The sequence below is a fragment of the Heptranchias perlo genome, unplaced genomic scaffold (assembly GCF_035084215.1).
Source record: "Heptranchias perlo isolate sHepPer1 unplaced genomic scaffold, sHepPer1.hap1 HAP1_SCAFFOLD_60, whole genome shotgun sequence".
Classification (NCBI taxonomy): domain Eukaryota; kingdom Metazoa; phylum Chordata; class Chondrichthyes; order Hexanchiformes; family Hexanchidae; genus Heptranchias; species Heptranchias perlo.
Window position 1 is genome coordinate 1,510,583 of NW_027139623.1, and position 26,375 is coordinate 1,536,957.

Consider the following 26,375-nt stretch of genomic DNA (forward strand, 5'->3'; position numbering starts at 1 on the left):
CGTTGAATGGCGGGATATGACAAGTGTTGTCCCCAGGGATCTGTCTTGGGGCCTCAGCTAATCACCATATTTATCAATAACTTGGATGAAGGAATAGAGAGTTGTAGATCCAAGTTTCCAGGTGACACTAAGTTAGGAGGCACAGGAAGTGGTGTAGATGAGAGCAGGAAGTTACAAAGAGACAGTTTAAGTGAATGGACAAACTGTGGCAGATGGAGTTCAATGTGGGGAAGAGTGAGATCATTCACTTTGGATGCAAGAAGGAAACATTGGAGTATTTTCTTAAACTGAGAGACTGGGAACGGTGGAGGAGCAAAGGGATTTGTGTGTCCATGTACAAAAATCAATAAAAGCAAGAACACAGATGAAATGGAATGTTGGCCTTTATATCGAGGGCTGCAATACAAAGGGGAGGAAGTGATGCTTCAGTTCTACAGAGCCTTGGTCAGAGCCCATCTGGAGTACTGATCCTCACCAAGGATATATTGCCCTTGGAGGGGGGACAGTGCAGATTCACCAGAATGACACTGGGGCTTGAATGGTTCAATTATGAGGACTGGTTGCATAAACTTGATTTGCATTCCCTTGAGTTTAGAAGGTTGAGGGGTGATCTGATCCAGATATTTAAAATTATAAAGGGTTTCGATAGGGTAGAAATAGGAACTATTTTCTTTGGTGGGGGAATCCAGAACAAGAGGGCATAACCTTAAATTTAGAGCTAGGGCGTCTCGGATTGAAATCAGGAATCTCTTTTTCACACAAGGGTAGTGGAAATCTGCTCAGGCTGATTGAAGTGGACCCTGTGATATAATAGAATTTTCTGTACTGTCAGACTTGGACATCATGTAGATCCATCTTTTAAAAAAGTGGAGGAAGTCAGTTATAAGATGGATTCCGCTCACTTCATCATAAGTCCTCAATCACCTTGTCTTATCATCGAGATATCAAGGACTAGAAACAATGTGTTTAAAAGAAAGCTGATTTATTTGACATTTGTACAGAATTCTGATACTGCAGTCCAGTTAAATGGATTATTAACATCAGAAACAATCCCCCAACTGCCAGAATGAACACGGTTCAGTCCTGGATGTGAGTAACAGCAGCAATAATAGCAGAATCCAACCCCTGCAGTCACATGTGAACTCGCTGGTGTAATAGCAGACTGGACGACAGAGTGAATCCCTTCCCACACACGGAGCAGGTGAACGGCCTCTCCCCGGTGTGAATACGTTGGTGTCTCAGTAGATCCCTTGTTCTTTTAAAGTTCTTCTCACAGTCAGAACATTCAAAGGGTCTTTTATCAGTGTGAACACGTTGATGTTCAATGAGGTAGGATGACCGAGTGAACCCTTCCCACACACGGAGCAGGTGAACAGCCTCTCCCCATTGTGAATATATTGGTGTGTTTGCAGGTTGGATGACTGACTGAATCTCTTCCCACACTCAATGCAGGTGAACGGCCTCTCCCCAGTGTGAATACGTTGGTGTGTCAGTAGATCCTTTTTACTTTTAAAGCTCTTCTCACAGTCAGAACATTTAAAAGGTCTCTTATCAGTGTGAACGAGTTGATGTGTCAGAAGGCTGGATGAATGAGTGAATCCCTTCCCACACACGGAGCAGGTGAATGGCCTCTCCCCAGTGTGAATTCGCTGGTGTCTCAGCCGGTGGGATGATCGAGTGAATCTCTTCCCACACACGGAGCAGGTGAACGGCCTCTCCCCAGTGTGAACTCGCTGGTGTATCAGTAAGCTGGATGACTGAGTGAATCTCTTCCCACACACGGAGCAGGTGAACGGCCTCTCCCCAGTGTGAACTCGCTGGTGTATCAGTCGGCTGGATGACTGAGTGAATCCCTTCCCACACACGGAGCAGATGAACGGCCTCTCCCCACTGTGAGTGCGTTGGTGTGTCAGGGGATCACTTTTTCTTTTAAAGCTCTTCTCACAGACAGACCATTTGAAAAGTCTCTTATCAGTGTGAACAAGCTGATGTTCAATAAGGCTGGATGACTGAGTGAATCCCGTCCCACACACGGAGCAGGTGAACGGCCTCTCCCCAGTGTGAACTCGCTGGTGTGTCAGCAGGTTGGATGACTGAGTGAATCTCTTCCCACACTCAGTGCAGGTGAACGGCCTCTCCCCAGTGTGAGTGCGTTGGTGTGTCAGCAGCTCATTTCTGCTTTTCAAATTCTTGTCACAGTCATTATATTTAAAAGGTCTCCTGTCTGTGTGAACAAGTTGATGTTCAATGAGGCTGGATGACAGAGTGAATCTCTTCCCACACATGGAGCAGGTGAATGGCCTCTCCCCAGTGTGAACTCGCTGGTGCGTCAGCAGGTGGGATGACTGAGCGAATCCCTTCCCACACACGGAGCAGGTGAACGGCCTCTCCCCAGTGTGACTGCGTCGATGAGTTTCCAGCTGGGACGGGTAATTGAATCCCTTCCCACAGTCCCCACATTTACACGGTTTCTCCATTGTACGGGTGTCCTTGTGTCTCTCCAGGTTGGACGATCAGTTGAAGCCTCGTCCAGACACAGAACACGTGTACGGTTTCTCCCCGCTGTGAATGGTGCGATGTTTTTACAGGTTGTGGAACTGGTTAAAGCTCTTTCCACAATCAGTGCACTGGAGTTTACAGAAGTCCTCACAGTGAATACAGAATAGAAATTCAGAACAGGCAATTCCAGTTCCTATGGAACATTCTTCCTGCTCATTCCCCCAGACTGTAAATCCCAGTCTCAGACACTCACCCTCCTCCCTCTGCTGAAACCCAAACCTATCGCACCATCGCCAACATTTGGGTTGGGTTGGAGGCCTTGAATCTGAGTTGGGAAATATAATTGGAGAAACATCATTCAATTTAGAAAGTAAACTATTCAAAATCAAACAACATGGATTACTGTAATTATTATAGTCCTTTCACGCCAAGTGGGAAACAGGTGATGTCTGGGCTGTGGCTGAGTGTTTGTGCCTGGTTACACAGCGTGTCCCTCTCTCTCCGCTTCAAATGCGCTTCTTTTGGCTCACGGCCTCATTCACACATCCAACTGACTGAAGCCCTTTAAAGCTCCTCTGAAGCCGTCGTTTGTTTCTTTACTTGACCCATTACCACCCTCCTTGCCTTGCACCATCATCCCTTTTTTTGCTTTATCACTCCTGCCCTCCACACGATCACAGACCTTCGCTATTATTCTTTCCCTCCCCGCCCCCTCTTTCCCTGCCTCTCTCCTTGCTTAAAAACTGTTAATTCTTAGACTTCTTCAATTTCTGACAAAACCTTAACACTAATCTGAAACGTTAACTCTGTTTCATTCTCCACGGATGCTGCCCGACTTGCTGAGGATGTCCAGCATTTTCTCTTTATATTTCACATTTCCAGCATCCGCAGTATTTTGCTTTTGATTGGTTAAACCTCGCCCTTCGAAACCCCATCACAGAAATATCGGCGTGAGTTATACAATGGCGGATAACCTTACCCAAAATGCCCCGCGCGGTAGAATACGGTCTATCTCAATTCGAAGGGGAGCAGCGCGCAGGAGCAAGAAGGCCCAATGACCGGAGCATGCGCGGTGCTGGTCCCGGACACTGAGCTGGGCCGAGCGGAGTCTGAGCAACTCTGAGTGCGGCTCAGACGCTGAATCACAGCCGGGGTGCCCGGCTGACGGGCGGGCGGGCGGGGAGCCCCTGGCAACATTAAAACCCTCACCCAGCGCCTCCCCCTTCATACCCGCCGCTTCCCGGTTTCTTCTCCCGTTTCCACCGAGTCCGACTCGCGACAAACACCAGGAGCAACGCGCTCCCAGAATGCAGGCGGGCCTGGGGAGCATGCGCAGTCTGAACGGAAATATCAGCGCCTTGGAGATAGAGGGGTATCTGGGGCGCGGGGGATTGTGGTGCCTTCGGCCGCCATTAGTCGCCGGGCTTCGGTGAGTGTTTTTTTGCCCGTGTCGCGCACAGAACCGTGTCGAGAAATGCGGACTGAGGAGTTCAGAGCCGGTTTGCTGAACAGACACTGATCGTACAATGTAGAACAGTGTTTCTCAAACCTTTTTCCTCGTGACCCGATGGAAGAAAAGCACTTCCCTCAGGGACCCAAAACAATAATATCTTCTAACTGGAGTTTTCATCAAATCTCAATAAAGGTCAGGACATGCTAGCTCTTCTCTTCACTTCACTTCAAGTATTAACTAAAATTAGACATCGACGTTACTTGAAAAACATTTTAAATACAGTATAAATACAGTAAAAGATCAGGATCAGTTTTACTTAATTAATATGACAGGTGAGTCTGCCTGTTGTTCATGATCTCGTTCCAATCTGGATCAAGAGATGAAAGCGCTCCACGCATATCAGATGCGCTGTTGAGTCGGTTTCTTTCTCTTGTTTTTAACCTTCTCAAAGTTGAAAATCCCAGTTCGCACATGTCGGTTGTTGTGAACGGCAGCAACAACAGAACACTAATAGTGGATAATCTTTGAAAGCATTGATCCAAAAAGAAGACAAACTGAATGACTTGTGGCGTGTTTTCAGTGTGCTCACAGGTGAGTCGCACAAGCTCGTTTTCTTGCTCAGGCATCAAGTTTAGCTTCAATATTGATTCAGGATTTTCGAAAGCAAAATTATCTTTCACCCAACGCTTTTCCATCAAATTTTCAAAACCCTCTGCAGGGAAGTAGCGATCAAAATGGTCACAGAGCAGCGAGATGTAACTGTATGACACATTTCATTTCATTCCTTTTATCTTCATTGATGCTGTTCTCTCCACCCCAGAGGGTTGTGGATGCTCAGTCGTTTAGTCTATTCAAGATTGAGTTTGATAGATTTTTGGACAAGGCAATCAAGGGATATGGGGACAGGGTGGTAAAGTGGAGATGAGGTTGAAGATCAGCCATGATCTGTTGAATGGTGGAGTAGGCTCGAGGGGCCGAATGGCCTACACCTACTCATATTTCATGTGTTATTATCCTGCAAGAGGTGCGGTGCCCAGAGCTGAACATAGTACTCTAAATGAACTCTAACCAGAGCTCTGTGTAACTGTGACATGACTTCCACTCCTTTTTATTTTATGTCCTTTGAGACAAAGATCAAAATTCTATTACCACATTAACTTATTTTTGCACCTTTTAGTGAATTCTGTACTTGGTCTCATAAATCCCTCTGCTCGTCCACAGTTCCTACTTTCTTGCCAATTAGAAAATACTCTGATCTATCTTTTTATGGTCCAAAGTGGATGAACTCACACTTCCCCACGTTGAACTCCATCTGGCACAGTTTCACCCACTCACTGAATCTATCAATGTCCCTTTGCAACTTTCTGCTCACATCTATAATGCTTACTGTGCCTCACAACTTCGTGTCGTCAGCACATTTGGATATAAGGCTCGCTACATAAGAACGTAAGAAATAGGAGCAGGAGTAGGCCATAAGGTCCCACGAGCCCTCTCTGCCATTCAATCAGATCAGGGCTGATCTTGACCTCAACTCCACTCTCCCTCCCTATCCCCATATCTTTTGATTCCCGAGAGTCCAAAAATCTATCGATCTCAGCTTTGAATATACTCAACGACTGAGCATCCACAGCCCTCTGGGTTCGAGAATTCCAAAGATTCACAAATATTTGAGTGCAGAAATCTTTCCTCATGTCGGTCCAAAATGGCCGATCCCTTATCTTGAGACTATGAGCTCCAGTTCTTGACTCTCCGGTCAGGGGAATCAGCCTGTCAGCATCTACCCTGTCAAGCCGTCTAAGAATGCTATACATTTCAATGCGCTCACCTCTCATTCTTCTAAACTGCACCGAATATAGGCCAATTTTACACAATATTTCATCATACTACAATTGCAGCAAGAACTCCTTACTCTTATATTCCAACACCCTTGCAATAAAGGCTAACATATCATTTGCCTTCCTCACTCTCATTAGACCCTTTGTAGCTCACTATTTCCAGCATGTTTTTCCTCTATTCCGTCGAAGGGGAAAAGAAATGAACGTTGAAAACATTTTCCTATAATTACACCCGTTAATGTTTTGGAAGCAATATCCAACGGAACTGCATCAAATTCGATTGCAAACTTCGAGTTTCTGAAGGAAATAAACTAATAAGAATAATTAATTGCGATGGCCGGGAATCGAACCCGGAACAACTGCTTGGAAGGCAGCTATGCTCACCACTATACCACCATCGCTACACATTAGTGGTAATAAAAGAGTTCCCAAATATCAGAGCCTGAACAGAAACTGCAGACTGTTGGATTTTGTCCTTCATTGAAACTGGTTTCTGACGGATCCTTTCTCGCTCTGTTGCAGTTCCCGTTTCCGCCCAGTCGATGTCGCCAACTCCCAATCAACGGAAATTACACAACAGCCAGTAATTCTTCACCTGATATCGGCCTCATCACCCATTCAGTGAGGTTAAATAATTACATTAAATCATTACGGAGACCTGACTACCAGCTGGGCACGAATGGCTGCTTAACATTCAAGTCTATAAGATCTTTAGAAAGGACAGAGAAGTCGGGAAAGGAGGGGGAGCAGCAATATTACTAAAGGACAATATTACAGCAGTTGAAAGATAGAATATCAGTGAGGGTGAGCGGGCAGTGAAAACACTCTGAGAGACCCATCACAATTGCCCCCACTGTACTCCTCCAGATGGTACAAGAAGGGCGAGTGCGGAAGGATTTCTTCATTCGTTGTGAAAGTGTTTGTGAGATTGTGGAAATGTCTGGAAGAGGAAAAACCGGCGGTAAAGCTCGGCCAAGGCCAAGTCCAGCTCATCCCGGGCCGGACTGTAATTCCCTGTGGGCCGTGTTCACAGGCTCCTGCGAAAGGGGAACTGCGCAGAACGTGTGGGTGCCGGAGCCCCGGTCTATCTGGCTGCTGTGCTCGAGTATCTGACGGCTGAAATCCTGGAGCTGGCCGGCAACGCGGCCCGCGACAACAGGAAGACCCGCATCATCCCCAGACACCTGCAGCTGGCCATCCGCAACGACGAGGAGTACAACAAGCTGCTGGGACGGGTGACTATCGCTCAGGGCGGAGTGCTGCCTAATATCCAGGCCGTGCTACTGCCGAAGAAAACCAGCAATGTGAGCACCAAGAGCAAGTAAAGCGGCCAAGATTTAATCTGATAACCCAAAGTACAGGACCAGCCTTATGGATATCTTTGAAGAAGGAACAGAACGTGTGGACAAGTTCAATGCAGTAGATGCAATATATTTGGATTTTCCGAAGGCCTTCGATAAGGTACCGCATTGCAGACTCATGGCTAAGTTCAGAGCACGTGGAGTCAGGGGACAGGTGGTCGAATGGATAGCAAGTTGGCTACAAAACAGAAAACTATGAATAGAGGTTAAGGGTCGCTACTGAGACTGGCAAAAGGTGGGACGTGATGTTCCAGTTGCTGGGACCACTGTTCTTCACAATTTACATTAACAATTTGGATTTGGGAATCGGAAATAGAATTCCAAAATTTGTGGACGACAACAAATTGGGGGATGTAGTAAAGACAAAGGGAGAATGCATCAAAATGCAAGAGGACATTAATAAACTTACAGAATGAAGAATAAGGAGGTCACACACTGCTTGGATAATAAGAGTCTAAACGGGATAGAGGAGCAAAGGGATCTGGTGGTACAGATATACAAATTACAAGAAGTAGCGACGCAGGTCAATAAGTTCATAAAAAGGAAACTCAAACACCCGGATTCACTTCTTGAGAGATAGAATTGAGAAGTAAAGAAGTTATCTTAAACTTGTATGGAAACTTGGTTCGACCAAACTTGGAGTATTGTGCACAGTTCTGTTCTCCATATTTTAGAAAGGACGGAGAGGGATTGGAGAAGGTGCAAAAATGAATCTCATGATATGAGAAATGAGAGGATATTCTTATCAGGAAATGCTGAACAGACTGGGGGTCTTTTCTCTGGGAAAGAGAAGGCTGAGGGGTGACCTGATTGAGGTCTTACGATAGGGTTTCATTGAGTAGACATAGAGAAAATGTTTCCACTTGTGCGGAGTCCAAAACTAGAGGTAATAAATATAAAATAGTCGCTAATAAATCCAATAGGGAATTCAGGAGAAACTGCTTTACCCAAAGAGTGGTTAGAATGAGGAAAACGCTACCACAAGCAGTAGTTCAGACAAATTGCACAGGTGCATTTAAGGGGAAGCTAGATTAACACATGAGGAAGGAAGGAATCGAAGGGTATTCTGATAGAGTTAGATGAAGTAGGGAGGGAGGAGGCTCGTGTGGAGCATAAACGCCGGCACAGACCAGTTGGGCCGAATGGCCTGTTTCGGTGCCTTAGCTTCGATGTAACTCGATGTAAAGGCTCTTTTCAGAGCCACCCACCGTATGTGTGAAAGGGCTGGTTACTGTCTGAAGGGAGACGCTGATATCATGACACCAGTGTTACTTTGAGCTGCTTTTGTCTCGTTGTAGACGAGGTGAGGTATTAATGGGACTGGAGTCAGGGCACCGACCACAGTCCGGTACTTTAAACGGTAACTTATGGACCCCAGTCCACACATCACCAGATTTCTTGTATTTATTTAAACTACTTGCCATGCTGGGCTCGTAAAGCATCACCAGAACTGCTCGACTAACCTTTCTACATCTGTGAGATTCAGCGCTTCGCTCCGTTTCTGTTCTATTTTGTTGGATTATTTGCATAAAGCATCAAACACACTGGGGAATCACTGAAATGTAACTCTGTACAGAAACAAATAACAGTGAATTGCCTGGTGCCCAGGAGATCAGAAACATTACTCGCCTTTCCTGATAACAAGTAAACCGTGTTAACAGTCCACCGACCCGCTTTGGTTCCATATGGGGGATTAAACAGAGAAAGTGGGAGAGGAGGAGACAGTCAGAGTGACGGACAGAGCGGAGAGCGGCCTCTGATCTTCCAGCTCCACCTCCAGCTTTCTCCACCCGCCAATTTCAAACCGTTTATCGATAATAGAACCGAAAAACAGCGCTCTGCACAAACCCTTACAGACTCGGGATTCATATTCAAGGATTTCCACAAACCCGGAGCTTTTAAATAAGCCCCGTTACAATTAACAGTCAGTAATATTCCTGCCTAAATACAGTCCCTTCTATAACAAGTCAACCCGCCTCCTTCCATTTCAGTCCCAGACCCGATTCTATCTCCCCACACATTCCCTCCCAGACGGGTTCAGCAGTTTACAAACACCTTATTCCAGCTGATTTAGAGGATCTCGTGTGATGGGGTTTGAGTTGTCACGCGGAGTTTCTTCGCCAGTGTTACCGTCTCAGAGAGACTCTTACCCTGAATCTGTGAAAAGAAAATAACCATGAACTGGGACTGGAGCCGAGCACATCCCCAGTTACAGTGAGGCCCGGCCCGGACATCTAATTCTCTCTGTTTTATATCAGACTTTATCCCACCTTCATGCCCAGTACAAGAGCGAGAGAGACACACACTCTGTCAGTCTTACACTTCCTATCAGTGTGTTGATATCACGCTCAATAGCAGTATCCACCTTAATATACAGCAACAGAGAGAGAGGGGGCGACAGACACGGTGAGAGAGAGCGGAGAGACACAGTGCCACAGTATCAGTTGCAGACTGACCTGTAAAGTTCAGTTTTATCCAGAAAAAAACGATTGGAGAGACAGAAGATGCAATCTCATCTCTCACTGATATTGTGCCACAGACAGAAACACTATTAATCCCACACTTAGGGCCAGTGCAGAGAGTGACAAAAACAACGGGCCACATTGAACCCTCTTTTGCCTGTTGCACTATATTCGGTTTTACAGCTCAGGGCCTTTCAGTATTACTCTCAGTGACCGAGAGTTTCACTCTGATTAAATTAATCTGGGACTGGTGCTGACTGATATTAATCCCACACGCTCCCAACAGACACACCGACTCAATCTTTCCTCTTATTTTCTACAAGATTGGATTGAGAAATCCTCCCTCCAGTTTCTTCCTCTTGCATCAGTTTTATCAGGAAAGAGTCCAAGAATGAACAGAACCCATTGGCTCATTCCACAGCCGCTCACTTTATCACTGAAAGGCCCTTTACCATCAAAAGATACCGAGGGAAACAGCAGGGATGGAAACATCTAGTTTAATAGTTAGAGATTGTAAAGTCAGTCTGGATTCCAGCGTTAGGCACTGGTGGAATCCCATCTGTTTTCCATTCTGGTGCCTGTTCCTGCACTGCCTGTGGACCCCATTCCCTCTGACCTTTCCCCCAGACCCACTTCCTTTGCTCAGACTCGGAAAAATTCCAATTGGGGAAAGTTTCCATCGATTTTTGTATTGGGAATTAAACCAGATATCTGCGCATGCGCGGCTCAGCCCCGCCCCCAGCGATGGTCGTCAGTGAACGGAAGAGCGCATGCGCGCTGCCCTCCCCCAGCTCGGCCTGTGGGCGCCATTCCCTCAGTGAGCGGAAGAAGATGGTTTAAAACAGCCGGGAATGGAGAGATCACGGCCCCCGGGGGAAGGGAGCAAAGAGCAGCCTCGTTACAGCAGCTCATCGCTTCGGGACCGTGTCCGCAGATGGGCTCAGAGATCGGCATTGAGTCCGGGGGAAGGTCAGGTGGAGTCCGGGGGCTGTTTGTAAGAGGCGGAGTGGATCAGGAACTGGTCCCGGAACATGGAGTGAGCGGGGGAAGGGAGAGGTCATTCTCGGGCTGTGTGTGAACAGGGTGTGTCCAGGGTAAGGGAGACAGAATGGGAAGAACCTGCTATTTAAAATCATTGCTGCTTTCTCTCCCCAAACCAGTAGTGAATGGTCCTGGTTTAGTTCCAGTCTCACCCTGTTACTGGACAGTGAACAGTCAGGATGTGGGGAGTTATACAAGCAGTATCTATTGCAGGCAGCAGGTGAGAAGTGTGAAGGACACATTTTAAACAGCGGTTGTTTGGTTTGGGGTGAACGGCTAGTCCCATGGGAGAGGAGTTGAGAAACCTGACCTGTACAAAGGTCCCTGCCCCATCGGGTAGTCCCATTCACGGATCAGTGGAGGGGTTGTGTTGTGTCTGGATGTCACTAAATTGTTATAAAATCGTCCAACACACCGGGTGTGCAGAAGCTGAGTGGTGCAGTACTGCAGTGGAGTCAGACACTGACACTGTTTGTATCACTGGTTTTTATTTGTGGATATTCAAAATGATCATTAACAGAGATATTAAACTGATCACTTTTGTATTTTCTACCTCACCTGTTCCTGAGTAATAAGAGATAATTTTCTTTCCACAGGCAAATCCTTGAAGGATCCAGAATAAATGTGATGTTTCCTCCACCCGAGGCACCAGAAACAGTGCAGCCAGCTCCTTCTCACAAACAGTAAGTACATTATCACACACACAGAGCACGGAGTCACAGACAGGTCATCAGTTCCACAGTCTCAGACAGCAGAAGTAGTCAGTACCACACTGATCCCAAGACCCAGAGACACATTTTCAATCCAACCATCAAACAGAGCAGGTGAAGTCGATACTGTTCCATTTCTCCCAAACTCAGTTCCGCTGACAGGGAAATATAAAAATCCCAGTCAAAATCACACTCTCAGATTGAAAGGCACTGTGTCAATCTCACAATTGGGCAACATTAAATACCAGATAGAAATCACACATGGTACCCGATTGAAAGGGACAGAATGAACCCCAATAATGTACCCTGAGATTCCAATTGAATACCACCCACAACTCACAAATGTGAGTTTAATACATGCAGTATCCATTCGATTAATGTATCATGAGGTACAAACTGCAGACATGTCCAAAACTCATGTAGAGTATCAGACTGAGAAATGTTGTGACAGTCGAACCTGAGAAACAAATGAGAAACCAGTTTATAATACACATAGTATGAGATGTAAAGACACAGTATCAATTCTATTAGTGCACACTGAGATACACATTACATACCAGTCCAAAAATCTCATACAATATTAGACTGAAAGGCACAGTATCGATTACAATAGTACAGACTGAGCTGCACATTATATACCAATTCCAAAATCACTATATCAGTTTGAAATATATGTTATCATTCACAATAGTACACAAAGATATTGATTTAATAGTAGTCCAAAAAGCACACAAATTATCTGATTAACAACCTCTAGCACCAAATCCTAAAGTATATCCATATTTACCAATTAAATGAAAAAACTATTTAAACATGAAGATATTAAAGCTGCAGTATTGAACACCATAATGTAATCTGAGACAATAATTATAGACAGATGCAGAATAAATCTCACACTCTTATGGTACCAATGTTGACAGAGAATGTATCCCAAACTCTCATAATGTACCAGAGACTGGCAGATAAAGTATGAATCCCACACTCACACAGCATCAGAGACTGTATATATCAAATGAATCGCAAACTCAAACACACTACTGACAAGATACACAATGAATCCCACACAGTATCACGGACTGAGAGATACAAAATGAATCTCTCAGTCACCTACATTAGTGCAGGCTGAGTTACAAATTAGGGACCAGTCCACAAATCTCATTGTCAGATTGAAAGATACAGTATCAATTCCATTAGTGCAGACTGAGCTACATATTAATTACCAATACAAAAGACCAATGCAGATTCAGACTGAAATATACAGTATTCCATTTATGCAGACTGAGCAACACATTGTATATAAGTTCAACATGTCACCATGTCAGTTTGGAAGATACACTGTATCACAATTGTGTTCACATTGATGCAGATTTAATAGTAGCCAAAAAGTGCAGTGATTCTCTGATTATAATCTACAGCATCACATTTTAACGTATATAATTACCTACCACTTAAATACTGGGAAAAATTATTTATACATTTATGTATTAAAGATACAGGTTTGAATGCCATGCTGTGAAATGAGATACAAATTGGATACAGATAAAGAATGAATCTCATACTCAGATCCAGTGCCAGAGACTGACATATAGAATGAATCCCTCACTCACACAATGTACCACTGACTGACAGATACAGAATGAATCCCACACTCACATACAGTAGCACAGACTGACAGATACAGTATATATATCACTCATATACAGTATCAGAGATTGATGGAAATGGAATGAATGTCTCACTCACATGCAGCACCAGAGACTGACAGATATGGAATTAATCCCAAATTCACACACGGTGCCAGAGACTGACAGGAACAGAATGAATCTCATTCAGATACAGTACAAGGGGCTGACATATATAGACTGAATCCCACACACACACACAGTACCACAGGCTGACAGAATCAGAATGAATCACAAAGTACCACAGTCAGTCAAATACAGAATGAATCTCTAAGTCAAATCACTGCAGACTGAGTTACACACAACATGCCAGTCCAAAAATCTTAGTGTCAGATTGAAAGATAATGTATCAATTCCATTAGTGCAGACTGAGCCAAACATTATATAGCAGTCCAACACTGTCAGACCATATCAGACTCAAAGATACAACATCAATTCCATTAGCATGTACTGAGCTACATGTTACACACCAGTCCAAAAATCTCATACAGTAACAGACTGATAGATACATTATCAATTCTATTAGTGCAGGCTGAGCTATATATTACATTCCAGTCCAAAAATCTCAGTGTCAGACTGAGATACAGAATTAATTCCATTATTATAGACTGAGCTACACATTATATACCAGTTAAATAATTTCACCATGGAGAGATTGAAAGGTACATTATCATTCACAACAGAGTTCAGAGATGAAGATGTAATACACTCACAAACATTGTTTGATTAAAGAAAATCCAAAAGTGTATCAATATTTACAAATTAAACACTTGATAAAAAACGGCATATACTTTAAAGTATTAAAGATATAGTTTCAAATACAATAATATAAACTGAAATAAGAACACAGAATGAATCCAGACTTGCACATTGTCTCAGAGACTGAATTATAGAATAAAACCCAGACTGAGATAAATTGGCTGAGACTGACAGATACAGAATGTATCCTAAACTCATATACAGTATCAGAGACTGACAGATACAGAATAAAGCCCACATTCACATGCAGCACCAGAGACAGACAGAAACAGAATGAATCCCACACTCACACACAGTACCAGAGACAGACAGAAACAGAATGAATCCCACACTCACACACAGTACCAAAGGCAGACAGATACAGAATAAACCCCATACTCATGTGCAGTACCAGATACAGACAGGTACAGAATAAACCCCACACTTATATACAGTATCAGAGACTGAAAAATACAGAATAAACCGCACACTCATATACAGCACCAGAGACAGACAGAAGCAGAATAAACCTGACACTCGCATACAGTACCCGTTACAGACAGATACAGAATAAACCCCACACACGTACAGTACCACAGACTGACAGGCACAGAATGAATCCCACACGCACACACAGTACCAGAGACTGACAGATACAGAATAACCCTCACATTCATATACAGTACCAGAAACAGACAAATAAAGAATAAACCCCACACTCATTTGCAGTACCAGAGACAGACAGATACAGAATGAATCCCAAATTCACACAAGGTACCAGAGACTGACATACACTGAATAAACCCCACACTCACATGCAGCACCAGAGACTGACAGATACAGTATATACCCCCCACTCATTTGCAGCTCAAGAGACTGACAGATACAGAATAAATCCCACACTCATATACAGTACCAGAGACTGACAGATACAGAATAAACCCCAAACACATCTACAGTATCAGAGACACAAAATTACAGAATAAACCCCACACTGACACACAGTTCCAGAGACTGACAGATACAGAATAAACCTCACACTCATGTACAGTATCAGAGACTGACTTATACAGAATGAATCTTATACTCACACACAGTACCAGAGACTGACAGATACAGAATAAAGCCCAACCTCATATACTGTACCAGAGACAGATAAATACAAAATAAACAGCAAACACATCTACAGTATCGGAGATAGACAGACAGAGAATAAACCCCACACTCACACACAGTACCAGAGACAGACACAGAATAAAAGCTACACTCACACACAGTACCAGTGACAGACAGATACAGAATAAAACCTACACTCACACACAGTACCAGAGCCTGATAGATACAGAATGAATCCCACACTCACACACAGTACCAGAGACAGACAGGCACAGAATAAACCCCACACTCACACACAGTACCAGAGAGTGAAAAATACAGAATAAACACCAAAGTCTTGTACAGGATCAGAGACTGACAGATACAGAATAAACCCCACAATCATGTAAAGTGCCAGGAAAAATTGTTTGGTTAGTGAGTGTCTGTAAATGAAGGAAACATGTTGTCTGGTAAGGAAGTGTCGATTCATGAAGGAAAAACGGTGAAGGGTCAGGGAATATCTATAAATGAAAGAGAAATGGTGACAGGTCAGGGATTGTCTATAAATGAAGGTGAAATGGTTTCTGGTAAGGGAGTATTATAAATGGGAGAAGACATGGTGACAGGTCAGGGAGTGTCTAAAAATGAAGGCGAAATGGTGACGGGTGACGGAGTGTCTATAAAGGAGGGAGAAATGGTGACTTGTCAGAGGGTGTCTGTAAATGAAGGGGGAATGGTGACTGGTCCGGGAGTGTCTGTAAATGAAGGAGGAATGGTGATTGGTCCGGGAGTGTCTGTAAATGAAGGAGGAACGGTGATTGGTCCGGGAGTGTCTGTAAATGAAGGCGAAATGGTGACTGGTCCGGGAGTGTCTGTAAATGAAGGAGGAACGGTGATTGGTCCGGGAGTGTCTGTAAATGAAGGAGGAACGGTGATTGGTCCGGGAGTGTCTGTAAATGCAGGAGAATTGTTGACAGGTCAGGTCGTGTCCATATCAGAAGGAGAAACAGTGATGGGTCAGGGAGCGTCTATTAATGAAGGGAAATGCTGACGGGTCAGGGAGAGTTTGTCAATGAAGGAGAAATGCTGAAGGGTCAGGAAGCGTCTATAAATGTAGGAGAAATTGTGTTTGATCAGGGAATGTCTGAAAATGAAGGCGAAATGGTGACTGGTAAGGGGGTTTCTGTAAATGAAGGCGAAATGGTGACTGGTCAGGGGGTGTCTGTAAATAAAGGAGGAATGGTGATTGGTCAGGGGGTGTCTGCAAATGAAGGAGAAATGGTGACTGGTCAGGGGGTGTCTGTAAATGAAGGAGGAACGGTGACTGGTGCGGGAGTGTCTGCAAATGAAGGCGAAATGGTGACTGTCAGGGAGAGTCTGTAAATGAAGGAGGAACGGTGATTGGTCAGGGAGTGTCTGTAAATGCAGGAGAATTGTTGACAGGTCAGGTCGTGTCGACATCTGAAGGACAAAAAGTGATGGGTCAGGGAGTGTCTATTAATGAAGGGACATGCTGACGGGTCAGGGAGAGTTTGCAAATGAAGGAGAAATGCTGAAGGGTCAGGGAGCGTCTATAAATGTAGGAGAAATTGTGTTTGATCAGGGAGTGTCTGAAAATGAAGGAGAAATTGTGATAGGTCAAGGAAAATCTTTAAATGAAGGAGAAATGGTGACTGGTCAGGGAGAGTCTGTCGCCAAAATTGGGAGATATCACAGATGGACGGCATACAGGCAGCTATAGGGAGGGACATTGTGTGGAAATGAGGGGCAGAGCATATACACACAGCCAGAGTCAGCATATTCAGGAGAGGAGAGGGGAATCAGTGAGTGTCGAACTGAATCCAACCAGAGTCAGCAACTTCAGGGGAGGAGAGGGAGGGGAACCAGTGAGTGTAGAACTGAACCCAGTCAGAGTCAGCACCTTCAGGGGAGGAGAGGGAGGGGAACCACTGAGTGAAGAACTGAACCCAGTCACAGTCGGGATCTTCAGGAGAGAGAGAAAACTTAAATAGAAGGAAAAATGTTGGAGGTTGTTAGCGTGGATTTTGGAGTCTGGTTCTATAGTTTTATCAGTTCGTTATGAAATGTCCTTTGTATTCCCAGACTGTAAGCCAGTTCTGGAATGTACAAACTCAACACTTTTAACTGTCTTTCCCACAGTCACAGAATCCATTTTATTTAATAGTGTCCCTTTGTTTAATAGAATCCATTTTGTTTAATAGAGTCCATTTTATTAGTAGTCAAGCGTTATATTTAAGCTTTTAATTAAGGTTAGTCTAATCAACACAAAGCGCATTTCAGTGTGGTTTTAGGGTAAATACCACTGTCGTGTACCCATAAGTCACTTCATCGTTGCCTTTAATTCAACAGTCCAAAATCCACGCTAACAGATGACATCTGCAGTACATATGGTAACTGGATTGTGGAACAGACACGAGAGAACCTAGCCCAGATACAGGCAGGGGAAGTACCCTTATGAATAACGAATCAACAAACTGAGGGTGAGCCTGACCTGTGGGCATGATGGAGGTGGTACCTCCAAGTGGCTGTTACCAAACAAGAACATCACCCCTTGCCAATTCAGGGCAATGGTGCGAGTGTACCCCACTCAAGTGGAGTGTAAACCTGACGGAGGAAGGCTCCTAGGGTTGGTACTAGTAATAGTGGTAATGGCACCCGAAACCCAAGGACGAGAGGTGTAACAAGAATATTGGGGTAATGAAGGACGGAATGCACATATCCCATCACAATATGTTACCATATGCTGAAAAAAAAATATTTAAAGGGAATTTGGCTGGAACAAAATTAAAGGTATGTGTTACTGAACATGCTGTCACTGTATGTCCACATAGTGGTGGACACAGCCCAGAAGCACAGGGTGGGATAATTTACAACAGAAATGCGTATGTGCCGCCTCAACAGCCGAATAGCATAAAGATAGGGCACTTTGCACCCAAAATCTGTAACATGTAACCTGAGAGTTACGGGTTAGGCATACGCACAGAACATCACGGAAGTTAAATACCCGAAAGGCTGTGTATTAAATGCCCGACCAATGTTGCATGGACGTTGTTAGTATTGGTCTCTATGATTATTAAGCCATAATCATGACCAACAGGGGGATCTGTTAGCGTGGATTTTGGACTGTTGAATTAAAGGCAACGATGAAGTGACTGATGGGTACACGACAGTGGTATTTACCCTAAAACCACACTGAAATGCGCTTTGTGTAGATTAGACTAACCTTAATTAAAGGCTTAAATATAACGCTTGACTACTAATAAAATGGACACTATTAAACAAAATGGATTCTATTAAACAAAGGGACACTATTAAACAAAATGGATTCTGTGACTGTGGGAAAGACAGTTAAAAGTGTTGAGTTTGTACATTCCAGAACTGGCTTACAGTCTGGGAATACAAAGGACATTTCACAACGAACTGATAAAACTACAGAACCAGACTGCATGAAACAAAGGCATGCTGTCTGAAAGGTGATAATAGTTGTTCGGACTTAATTGGTTAATGCGTAAGCAGTCCGTTGTTGCTGTGCGGACTTAATTGGTTAATGTGTGTAATCAAGATTAATGATGTAAAAGCTACTGAAATCTGTATTTCAAAGGTATAAAAAAGCATGACAACCATTTTAAAGTTGAGAAGGTATCTGCGTGCATTGAGGAATGTCCAGTCTTCTCCCAAAGCTTTGTCCAATAAACTGCATGTTGAATCTTTAAGTCTGACTCCGAGTGGTGATTTTTCCCACAACAGAGGTGGTGCGATGGGTTTGGGTTTCAGCAGAGGGAGGAGGGTGAGTGTGTGGGACGGGGATTTACAGTCTGGGGGAATGAGCGGGAAGAATGTTCCACAGGAACTGGAATTGCCTGTTCTGAATTTCTATCCTGTATTCACAGTGAGGACTTTTGTTATCTCCTTTTACAGGGTATTACAAGGGGCGGATTTGCAGACGAGAAATTCAAACCAAACATCACGTCAAGATCTGACTCCATTCACCAGCACCTGAAGATTATCGGCCTTAAAATACAGGAGAAATGTTGATCTGTTCTATCTGTGGAAAAGATTTCAAACATCACTGTGACTGGAATAGCAGCGAGACACACACCCGATTGAGAGTGTTCCAGTGCACTGACTGTGGGAAGAGCTTTCACCAGTTACACAGCCTGAAGAAACATCATACCATTCACAGTGGGGAGAAACGAGACACGTGTTCTCTGTGCAGACGAGACTTCTACTGATCTCCAACGTGGAGAGAGAGAAGGACACCCGCACCATGGAGAAACCGTGGAAATGTGGGGACTGTGGGAGGGGATTCAGTTACTCATCCCGGCTGGAAACTCATCGACGCAGACACACTGGAGAGAGGCCGTTCACCTGCTCCGTGTGTGGGAAGGGATTAACTCAGTCATCCCACCTCACTGAACATCAACTTGTTCACACTGATAAGAGACTTTTTAAATGTTCTGTCTGTGAGAAGAGCTTTAAAAGAAAAAGTGATCTGCTGACACACCAACGCACTCACACTGGGGAGACGCCGTTCACCTGCACTAAGTGCGGGAAGGGATTCACTCAGTCATCCAACCTGCTGACACACCAGCGAATTCACACTGGGGAGAGGCCGTTCACCTGCTCCGTGTGTGGGAGCGGATTCACTCAATCTTCCCACCTCATTGAACATCACCTTGTTCACACTGATAAGACACTTTTTAAATGCTCTGTCTGTGAGAAAAGCTTTAAAAGAAAAAGTGATCTGCTGACACACCAACGCACTCACACTGGGGAGAGGCCGTTCACCTGCTCCGTGTGTGGGAAGGGATTCACTCGGTCATCCAGCCTACTGATACACCAGCGAGTTCACACTGGGGAGAGGCTGTTCACCTGCTCCGTGTGTGGGAGGGGATTCACTCGGTCATCCAGCCTACTGACACACCAGCGAGTTCACAGTGGGGAGAGGCTGTTCACCTGCTCCGTGTGTGGGAAGAGTTTCACTCGATCATCCCACCTGCTGAGACATCAGCAAGTTCACACTGGGGAGAGGCCATTCACCTGCTTCATATGTGGGAAGGGATTCGCTCAGTCATCCACCCTGCTTACACACCAGCGAGTTCACACTGGGGAGAGGCCATTCACCTGCTCCGTGTGTGGGAAGGAATTCACTTGTTCATCCGGCCTCATTGAACACCAACTTGTTCACACTGATAAGAGACCCTTTAAATGTTCTAACTGTGAGAAGAGCTTTAAAAGAACTTGGGATCTGCTGAGACATGAACGTATTCACACTGGGGAGAGGCCGATCACCTGCTCCGTGTGTGGGATGGGATTCACTCAATCATCCCACCTGCTGAGTCACCAACGAGTTCACATGTGACTGCAGGGGTTGGATTCTGCTGTTATTCCTGCTGTTAATCACATCCAGGACTGAACCATGTTCATTCTGACAGTTGGGGTTTGTTTCTGATGTTAAACTCCAGCCCAGTTAAAGGGATTATTAATATTCTGTACAAGTGTCAAATTAATCAGCTTTCTTTCAAACACAGTGTGTCCAGTCCTTGATATCTTGATGATAAGAGAAGCAGTTTGAGGACTCATGATGAAGTGAGTGGAATCCATCTTATCACTGAGTTCCTCCACCATTTTAAAAGATGGATCTACAAATGTCCAAGTCTGACAGGACAGAAAATTCTATTATATCACACGGTCCACTTCAATCAGGCTGAGCAGATTTCCACTACCCTTGTGTGGGAAAGAGTTTCCTGATTTCAATCCAAGACACCCGAGCTCTAAATTTAAGTTTATGTCCTCTTGTTCTGGATTCACCGACGAGAGAAAATAGTTTCTATTTCTACCCTATCGAATCCCTTTATAATTTTAAATATCTGGATCAGATCACCCCTCAACCTTCTAAACTCAAGGGAATGCAAACCAAGTTGATGCAACTGGTCCTTATAATTGAACCCTTCAAGCCCCAGTGTCATTCTGGTGAATTTGCACTGTACCCCCTCCAAGGTCAATATATCCAATATGTCCCAGCACTGACTATGTGTTTAACAGGACTGAGTGTCCCAGCACTGACTGTGTGTTTAACAGGACTGAGTGTCCCAGCACTGACTGTGTGTATAACAGGACTGAGTGTCCCAGCATTGACTGTGTGTATAACAGGACTGAGTGTCCCAGCACTGACTGTGTGTATAACAGGATTGAGTGTCCCAGCACTGACTGTGCGTATAACAGGATTGATTGTCCCAGCACTGACCGTGTGTATAACAGGACTGAATGTCCCAGCGCTGACTGTGTGTATAACAGGACTTAGTGTCCCAGCATTGATTGTGTGTATAACAGGACTTAGTGTCCCAGCATTGATTGTGTGTATAACAGGACTGAATGTCCCAGCACTGACTGTATGTATAAAAGGACTGACTGTCCCAGCACTGACTGTATGTATAACAGGACTGAGTGTCCCAGCACTGACTGTGTGTGTAAAAGGACTGACTTTCCCAGCACTGACTGTATGTATAACAGGACTGAGTGTCCCAGCACTGACTGTATGTATAACAGGACTGACTTTCCCAGCACTGACTGTGTGTATAACATGACTGAGTGTCCCAGCACTGACTGTGCGTAGAACAGGATTGAGTGTCCCAGCACTGACTGTGCGTAGAACAGGATTGAGTGTCCCAGCACTGACTGTGTGGAACAGGATTGAGTGTCCCAGCACTGACTGTGTGGAACAGGATTGAGTGTCCCAGCACTGACTGTGCGTAGAACAGGATTGAGTGTCCCTGCACTGACTGTGTGGAACAGGATTGAGTGTCCCAGCACTGACTGTGTGTATAAGAGGACTGAGTGTCCCAGCACTGACTCTGTGGAACAGGATTGAGTGTCCCAGCACTGACTGTTTGTATTGACAGGACTGAGTGTCCCAGCACTGACTGTGTGTATAAGAGGACTGAGTGTCCCAGCACTGACTGTGTGTATTGACAGGACTGAGTGTCCCAGCACTGACTGTGTATAACAGGACTGAGTGTCCCAGCACTGACTCTGTGTATAATAGGACTGAGTGTCCCAGCACTGACTGTGTGTATAAGAGGACTGAGTGTCCCAGCACTGACTGTGTGGAACAGGATTGAGTGTCCCAGCACTGACTGTGTGTATTGACAGGACTGAGTGTCCCAGCACTGACTGTGTACAACAGGACTGAGTGTCCCAGCACTGACTGTGTGGAAAACAGAACTGAGTGTCCCAGCACTGACTGTGTGGAAAACAGAACTGAGTGTCCCAGCACTGACTGTGTTCATAGCAGGACAGGGTGTCCCAGCACTGAATGTATGTCCAACAGGACTGAGTGTCCCAGCACTGACTGTGTGGAAAACAGAACTGAGTGTCCCAGCACTGACTGTGTTGATAGCAGGACAGGGTGTCCCAGCACTGAATGTGTGTACAACAGGACTGAGTGTCCCAGCACTGACTGTGTGTATAACAGGATTGAGTGTCCCAGCAATGACTGTGCGTATAACAGGACTGAGTGTCCCAGCACTGACTGTGTGGAAAACAGAACTGAGTGTCCCAGCACTGACTGTGTGGAAAACAGAACTGAGTGTCCCAGCACTGACTGTGTTCATAGCAGGACAGGGTGTCCCAGCACTGAATGTATGTCCAACAGGACTGAGTGTCCCAGCACTGACTGTGTGGAAAACAGAACTGAGTGTCCCAGCACTGACTGTGTTGATAGCAGGACAGGGTGTCCCAGCACTGAATGTGTGTACAACAGGACTGAGTGTCCCAGCACTGACTGTGTGTATAACAGGATTGAGTGTCCCAGCACTGACTGTGCGTAGAACAGGATTGAGTGTCCCAGCACTGACTGTGCGTAGAACAGGATTGAGTGTCCCAGCACTGACTGTGTGGAACAGGATTGAGTGTCCCAGCACTGACTGTGTGGAACAGGATTGAGTGTCCCAGCACTGACTGTGCGTAGAACAGGATTGAGTGTCCCTGCACTGACTGTGTGGAACAGGATTGAGTGTCCCAGCACTGACTGTGTGTATAAGAGGACTGAGTGTCCCAGCACTGACTCTGTGGAACAGGATTGAGTGTCCCAGCACTGACTGTTTGTATTGACAGGACTGAGTGTCCCAGCACTGACTGTGTGTATAAGAGGACTGAGTGTCCCAGCACTGACTGTGTGTATTGACAGGACTGAGTGTCCCAGCACTGACTGTGTATAACAGGACTGAGTGTCCCAGCACTGACTCTGTGTATAATAGGACTGAGTGTCCCAGCACTGACTGTGTGTATAAGAGGACTGAGTGTCCCAGCACTGACTGTGTGGAACAGGATTGAGTGTCCCAGCACTGACTGTGTGTATTGACAGGACTGAGTGTCCCAGCACTGACTGTGTACAACAGGACTGAGTGTCCCAGCACTGACTGTGTGGAAAACAGAACTGAGTGTCCCAGCACTGACTGTGTGGAAAACAGAACTGAGTGTCCCAGCACTGACTGTGTTCATAGCAGGACAGGGTGTCCCAGCACTGAATGTATGTCCAACAGGACTGAGTGTCCCAGCACTGACTGTGTGGAAAACAGAACTGAGTGTCCCAGCACTGACTGTGTTGATAGCAGGACAGGGTGTCCCAGCACTGAATGTGTGTACAACAGGACTGAGTGTCCCAGCACTGACTGTGTGTATAACAGGATTGAGTGTCCCAGCAATGACTGTGCGTATAACAGGACTGAGTGTCCCAGCACTGACTGTGTGGAAAACAGAACTGAGTGTCCCAGCACTGACTGTGTGGAAAACAGAACTGAGTGTCCCAGCACTGACTGTGTTCATAGCAGGACAGGGTGTCCCAGCACTGAATGTATGTCCAACAGGACTGAGTGTCCCAGCACTGACTGTGCGTATAACAGGATTGATTGTCCCAGCACTGACTGTGTGTATAACAGGACTGAATGTCCCAGCGCTGACTGTGTGTATAACAGGACTTAGTGTCCCAGCAGTGATTGTGTGTATAACAGGACTGACTGTCCCAGCACTGACTGTATGTATAACAGGACTGAGTGTCCCAGCACTGACTGTGTGTATAACAGGACTTAGTGTCCCAGCAGTGATTGTGTGTATAACAGGACTGAATGTCCCAGCACTGACTGTATGTATAACAGGACTGAGTGTCCCAGCACTGACTGTGTGTGTAAAAGGACTGACTTTCCCAGCACTGACTGTGTGTATAACATGACTGAGTGTCCCAGCACTGACTGTGCGTAGAACAGGATTGAGTGTCCCAGCACTGACTGTGTGGAACAGGATTGAGTGTCCCAGCACTGACTGTGCGTAGAACAGGATTGAGTGTCCCAGCACTGACTGTGTGGAACAGGATTGAGTGTCCCAGCACTGACTGTGTGTATTGACAGGACTGAGTGTCCCAGCACTGACTGTGTGTATAAGAGGACTGAGTGTCCCAGCACTGATTGTGTGGAACAGGATTGAGTGTCCCAGCACTGACTGTGTGTCTTGACAGGACTGAGTGTCCCAGCACTGACTGTGTATAACAGGACTGAGTGTCCCAGCACTGACTCTGTGTATAACAGGACTGAGTGTCCCAGCACTGACTGTGTGTATTGACAGGACTGAGTGTCCCAGCACTGACTCTGTGTATAACAGGACTGAGTGTCCCAGCACTGATTGTGTTGATAGCAGGACAGGGTGTCCTAGCACTGACTGTGCGTATAACAGGATTGAGTGTCCCAGCACTGACTGTGCGCAGAGTGTAGATGGTGTGTGGGAGGAGATAAATGGGTGGGTTCGATTCCATGATCGGTTGGAGTGACATGGGGTTGTCGGTGGAGAATAAATCGGTTGGAGGAGGTTCCAGAGATATGGAGAGGATTTGAAAACGAGGACGAGGGTCTTAAAATCGAAGCTTTGTCGGACCGGGTGCCAATGTAGTAAAACATGAACAGAAACTTACGGTTCACTGCCCGGCAGACAGGTGGGGAAGACATTGATGTCCGCGGGGGAACAGTCAGGGTCACAGCAGCAGTTGAGGTCGCAGACTCCGCCAGTCAGGTCACAGGTACAAATGGGAACGGCTGGAACAAGACACACACAGTGAGATCTTACAACAGAGCACGGACGGTCTCAAAGACCATCTCCCTCCCTTGTCTGAATCCACGATCACCGTCTTCACCATCTCCCAAAATCAATCTGCAGACTTATCCTCCCACTGCTTTCTACTCACCGAATTACAGCTTCCAGATACCCAGCACAACCCACTTAATAAATAATAATAATTATGTGGAGAGAATAGAGAAGCTGGGATTACACTCTTTGGAGCAGAGAAGGTTCAGGGGAGATTTACCAGAATGGTCCCGGGGATGAGGGACTTCAGTTACCGGGAGAGACTGGAGAAGCTGGGATTGTTCTCCTTCGAGCAGAGACGGTTAAGGGGAGATTTAATGGAGTGGTTGAAAATGAGGAGGGGTTTTGATGGAGTCGATGGGGAGAAACTGTTGCCACAGGCGGGAGGGTCGGTAACCAGAGGACACAGATTGAAGGGAATTGGGAAAAGAGCCAGAGGGAGATGAGGAGAATGTTTTTCGGCAGCGAGTTGTTCCGATCTGGAATTCACTGCCTGAAAGGGCGGTGAGAGCAGATTCAATAATAACTTTCAAAAGGGAATCGGGTCAATCCTTGAAGGGGGGAAATTTGCGGGACTGTGGGGAAAGAGCAGGGGGAGTGGGACTAATGGGATCGCTCTTTCACAGGGCCGGCACAGGCGCGATGGGCCGAGCGGCCTCTCTCTGTGCTGTTTGATTCTCGCTCACTTTTGGGCTCCGACCCACGGCCCGTTTGACGGGGAGGCGGGAGAGTGACACCCCCCCGAGCCCAGCTCGACACCGGGCGCTGCCAGAGTGGAGATTCAGGAGGCCCCGAGTAACTTCCCCCGTAACCCCACCCTCCCCTCTCAGGCCACTCCCGGGTGCGGGCCCTCCCTCTGTCGGCCTCGCCCCCGCCCACAGCACCGCCCGCCCGCCATCATCTTCCCGGCGCCGGCCTGTTGCTAAGGGAACGCGGCACAGGAACCGCGCGGCGCATGCGCGGCATCCCTCTGGCCCGAGCGGCACCTCCGCCTCGTGACGTCAGCGCGCAAAGGTGAGTGACGCTTCAGAGTGTCACGTGGTGGAAGGTGTCAGCCCAGGAGACGGGGGGAGGAGAGAGCTGTCAATCAAAGGGCCCGGATTCAGCACTCACTGCGCACAGGGTTTGGAGAATTTGTTTAAAATGCAAAATGTGCAAGAATGAAATAAAATTAGAAATGTACCAAAAAAGGAAAAAATGCAAATCCAATAATCTGAATTTAAAACAGAAATGTCTAAACTCACATAAGGCTGAAGGTCTGGGTCCTCCCGGCACTATTAGTCTTATCTACCTGGGGTATTGGATGAGCAGAATGCTTGAATGTAACTTTTTTTAATGCAGATGTGG

General features: G+C 45.9%; 2 protein-coding genes and 1 non-coding gene across 3 annotated transcripts in view; 1 reads left to right on the plus strand and 2 right to left on the minus strand.

Annotated features, from left to right (window-relative positions):
* Positions 1-1,147: 1,147 nt before the first annotated feature.
* The window catches only part of LOC137316676 (zinc finger protein 850-like), a gene marked incomplete at its 5' end in the record, with an annotated part of 305,128 nt that continues 279,900 nt past the window's right edge, over positions 1,148-26,375 (minus strand). The window contains 3 exons of the mRNA XM_067980522.1: positions 1,148-1,906; positions 1,991-2,178; positions 2,263-2,396. Coding sequence (XP_067836623.1) covers positions 1,239-1,906; positions 1,991-2,178; positions 2,263-2,396 — 990 coding nt within the window. The remainder of the gene's footprint in view (positions 1,907-1,990; positions 2,179-2,262; positions 2,397-26,375) is intronic.
* trnag-ucc (transfer RNA glycine (anticodon UCC)) lies at positions 6,117-6,188 on the minus strand. The gene has a single exon. It is a non-coding gene; the product is annotated as a tRNA-Gly (tRNA).
* LOC137316713 (zinc finger protein 229-like) lies at positions 10,391-20,423 on the plus strand. Its single transcript, XM_067980562.1, has 3 exons — positions 10,391-10,646; positions 11,248-11,334; positions 18,816-20,423. Exon 3 carries the CDS (start codon positions 19,165-19,167, stop codon positions 20,257-20,259), a length of 1,095 nt encoding a protein of 364 aa, XP_067836663.1. The 5' UTR covers positions 10,391-10,646; positions 11,248-11,334; positions 18,816-19,164; the 3' UTR covers positions 20,260-20,423.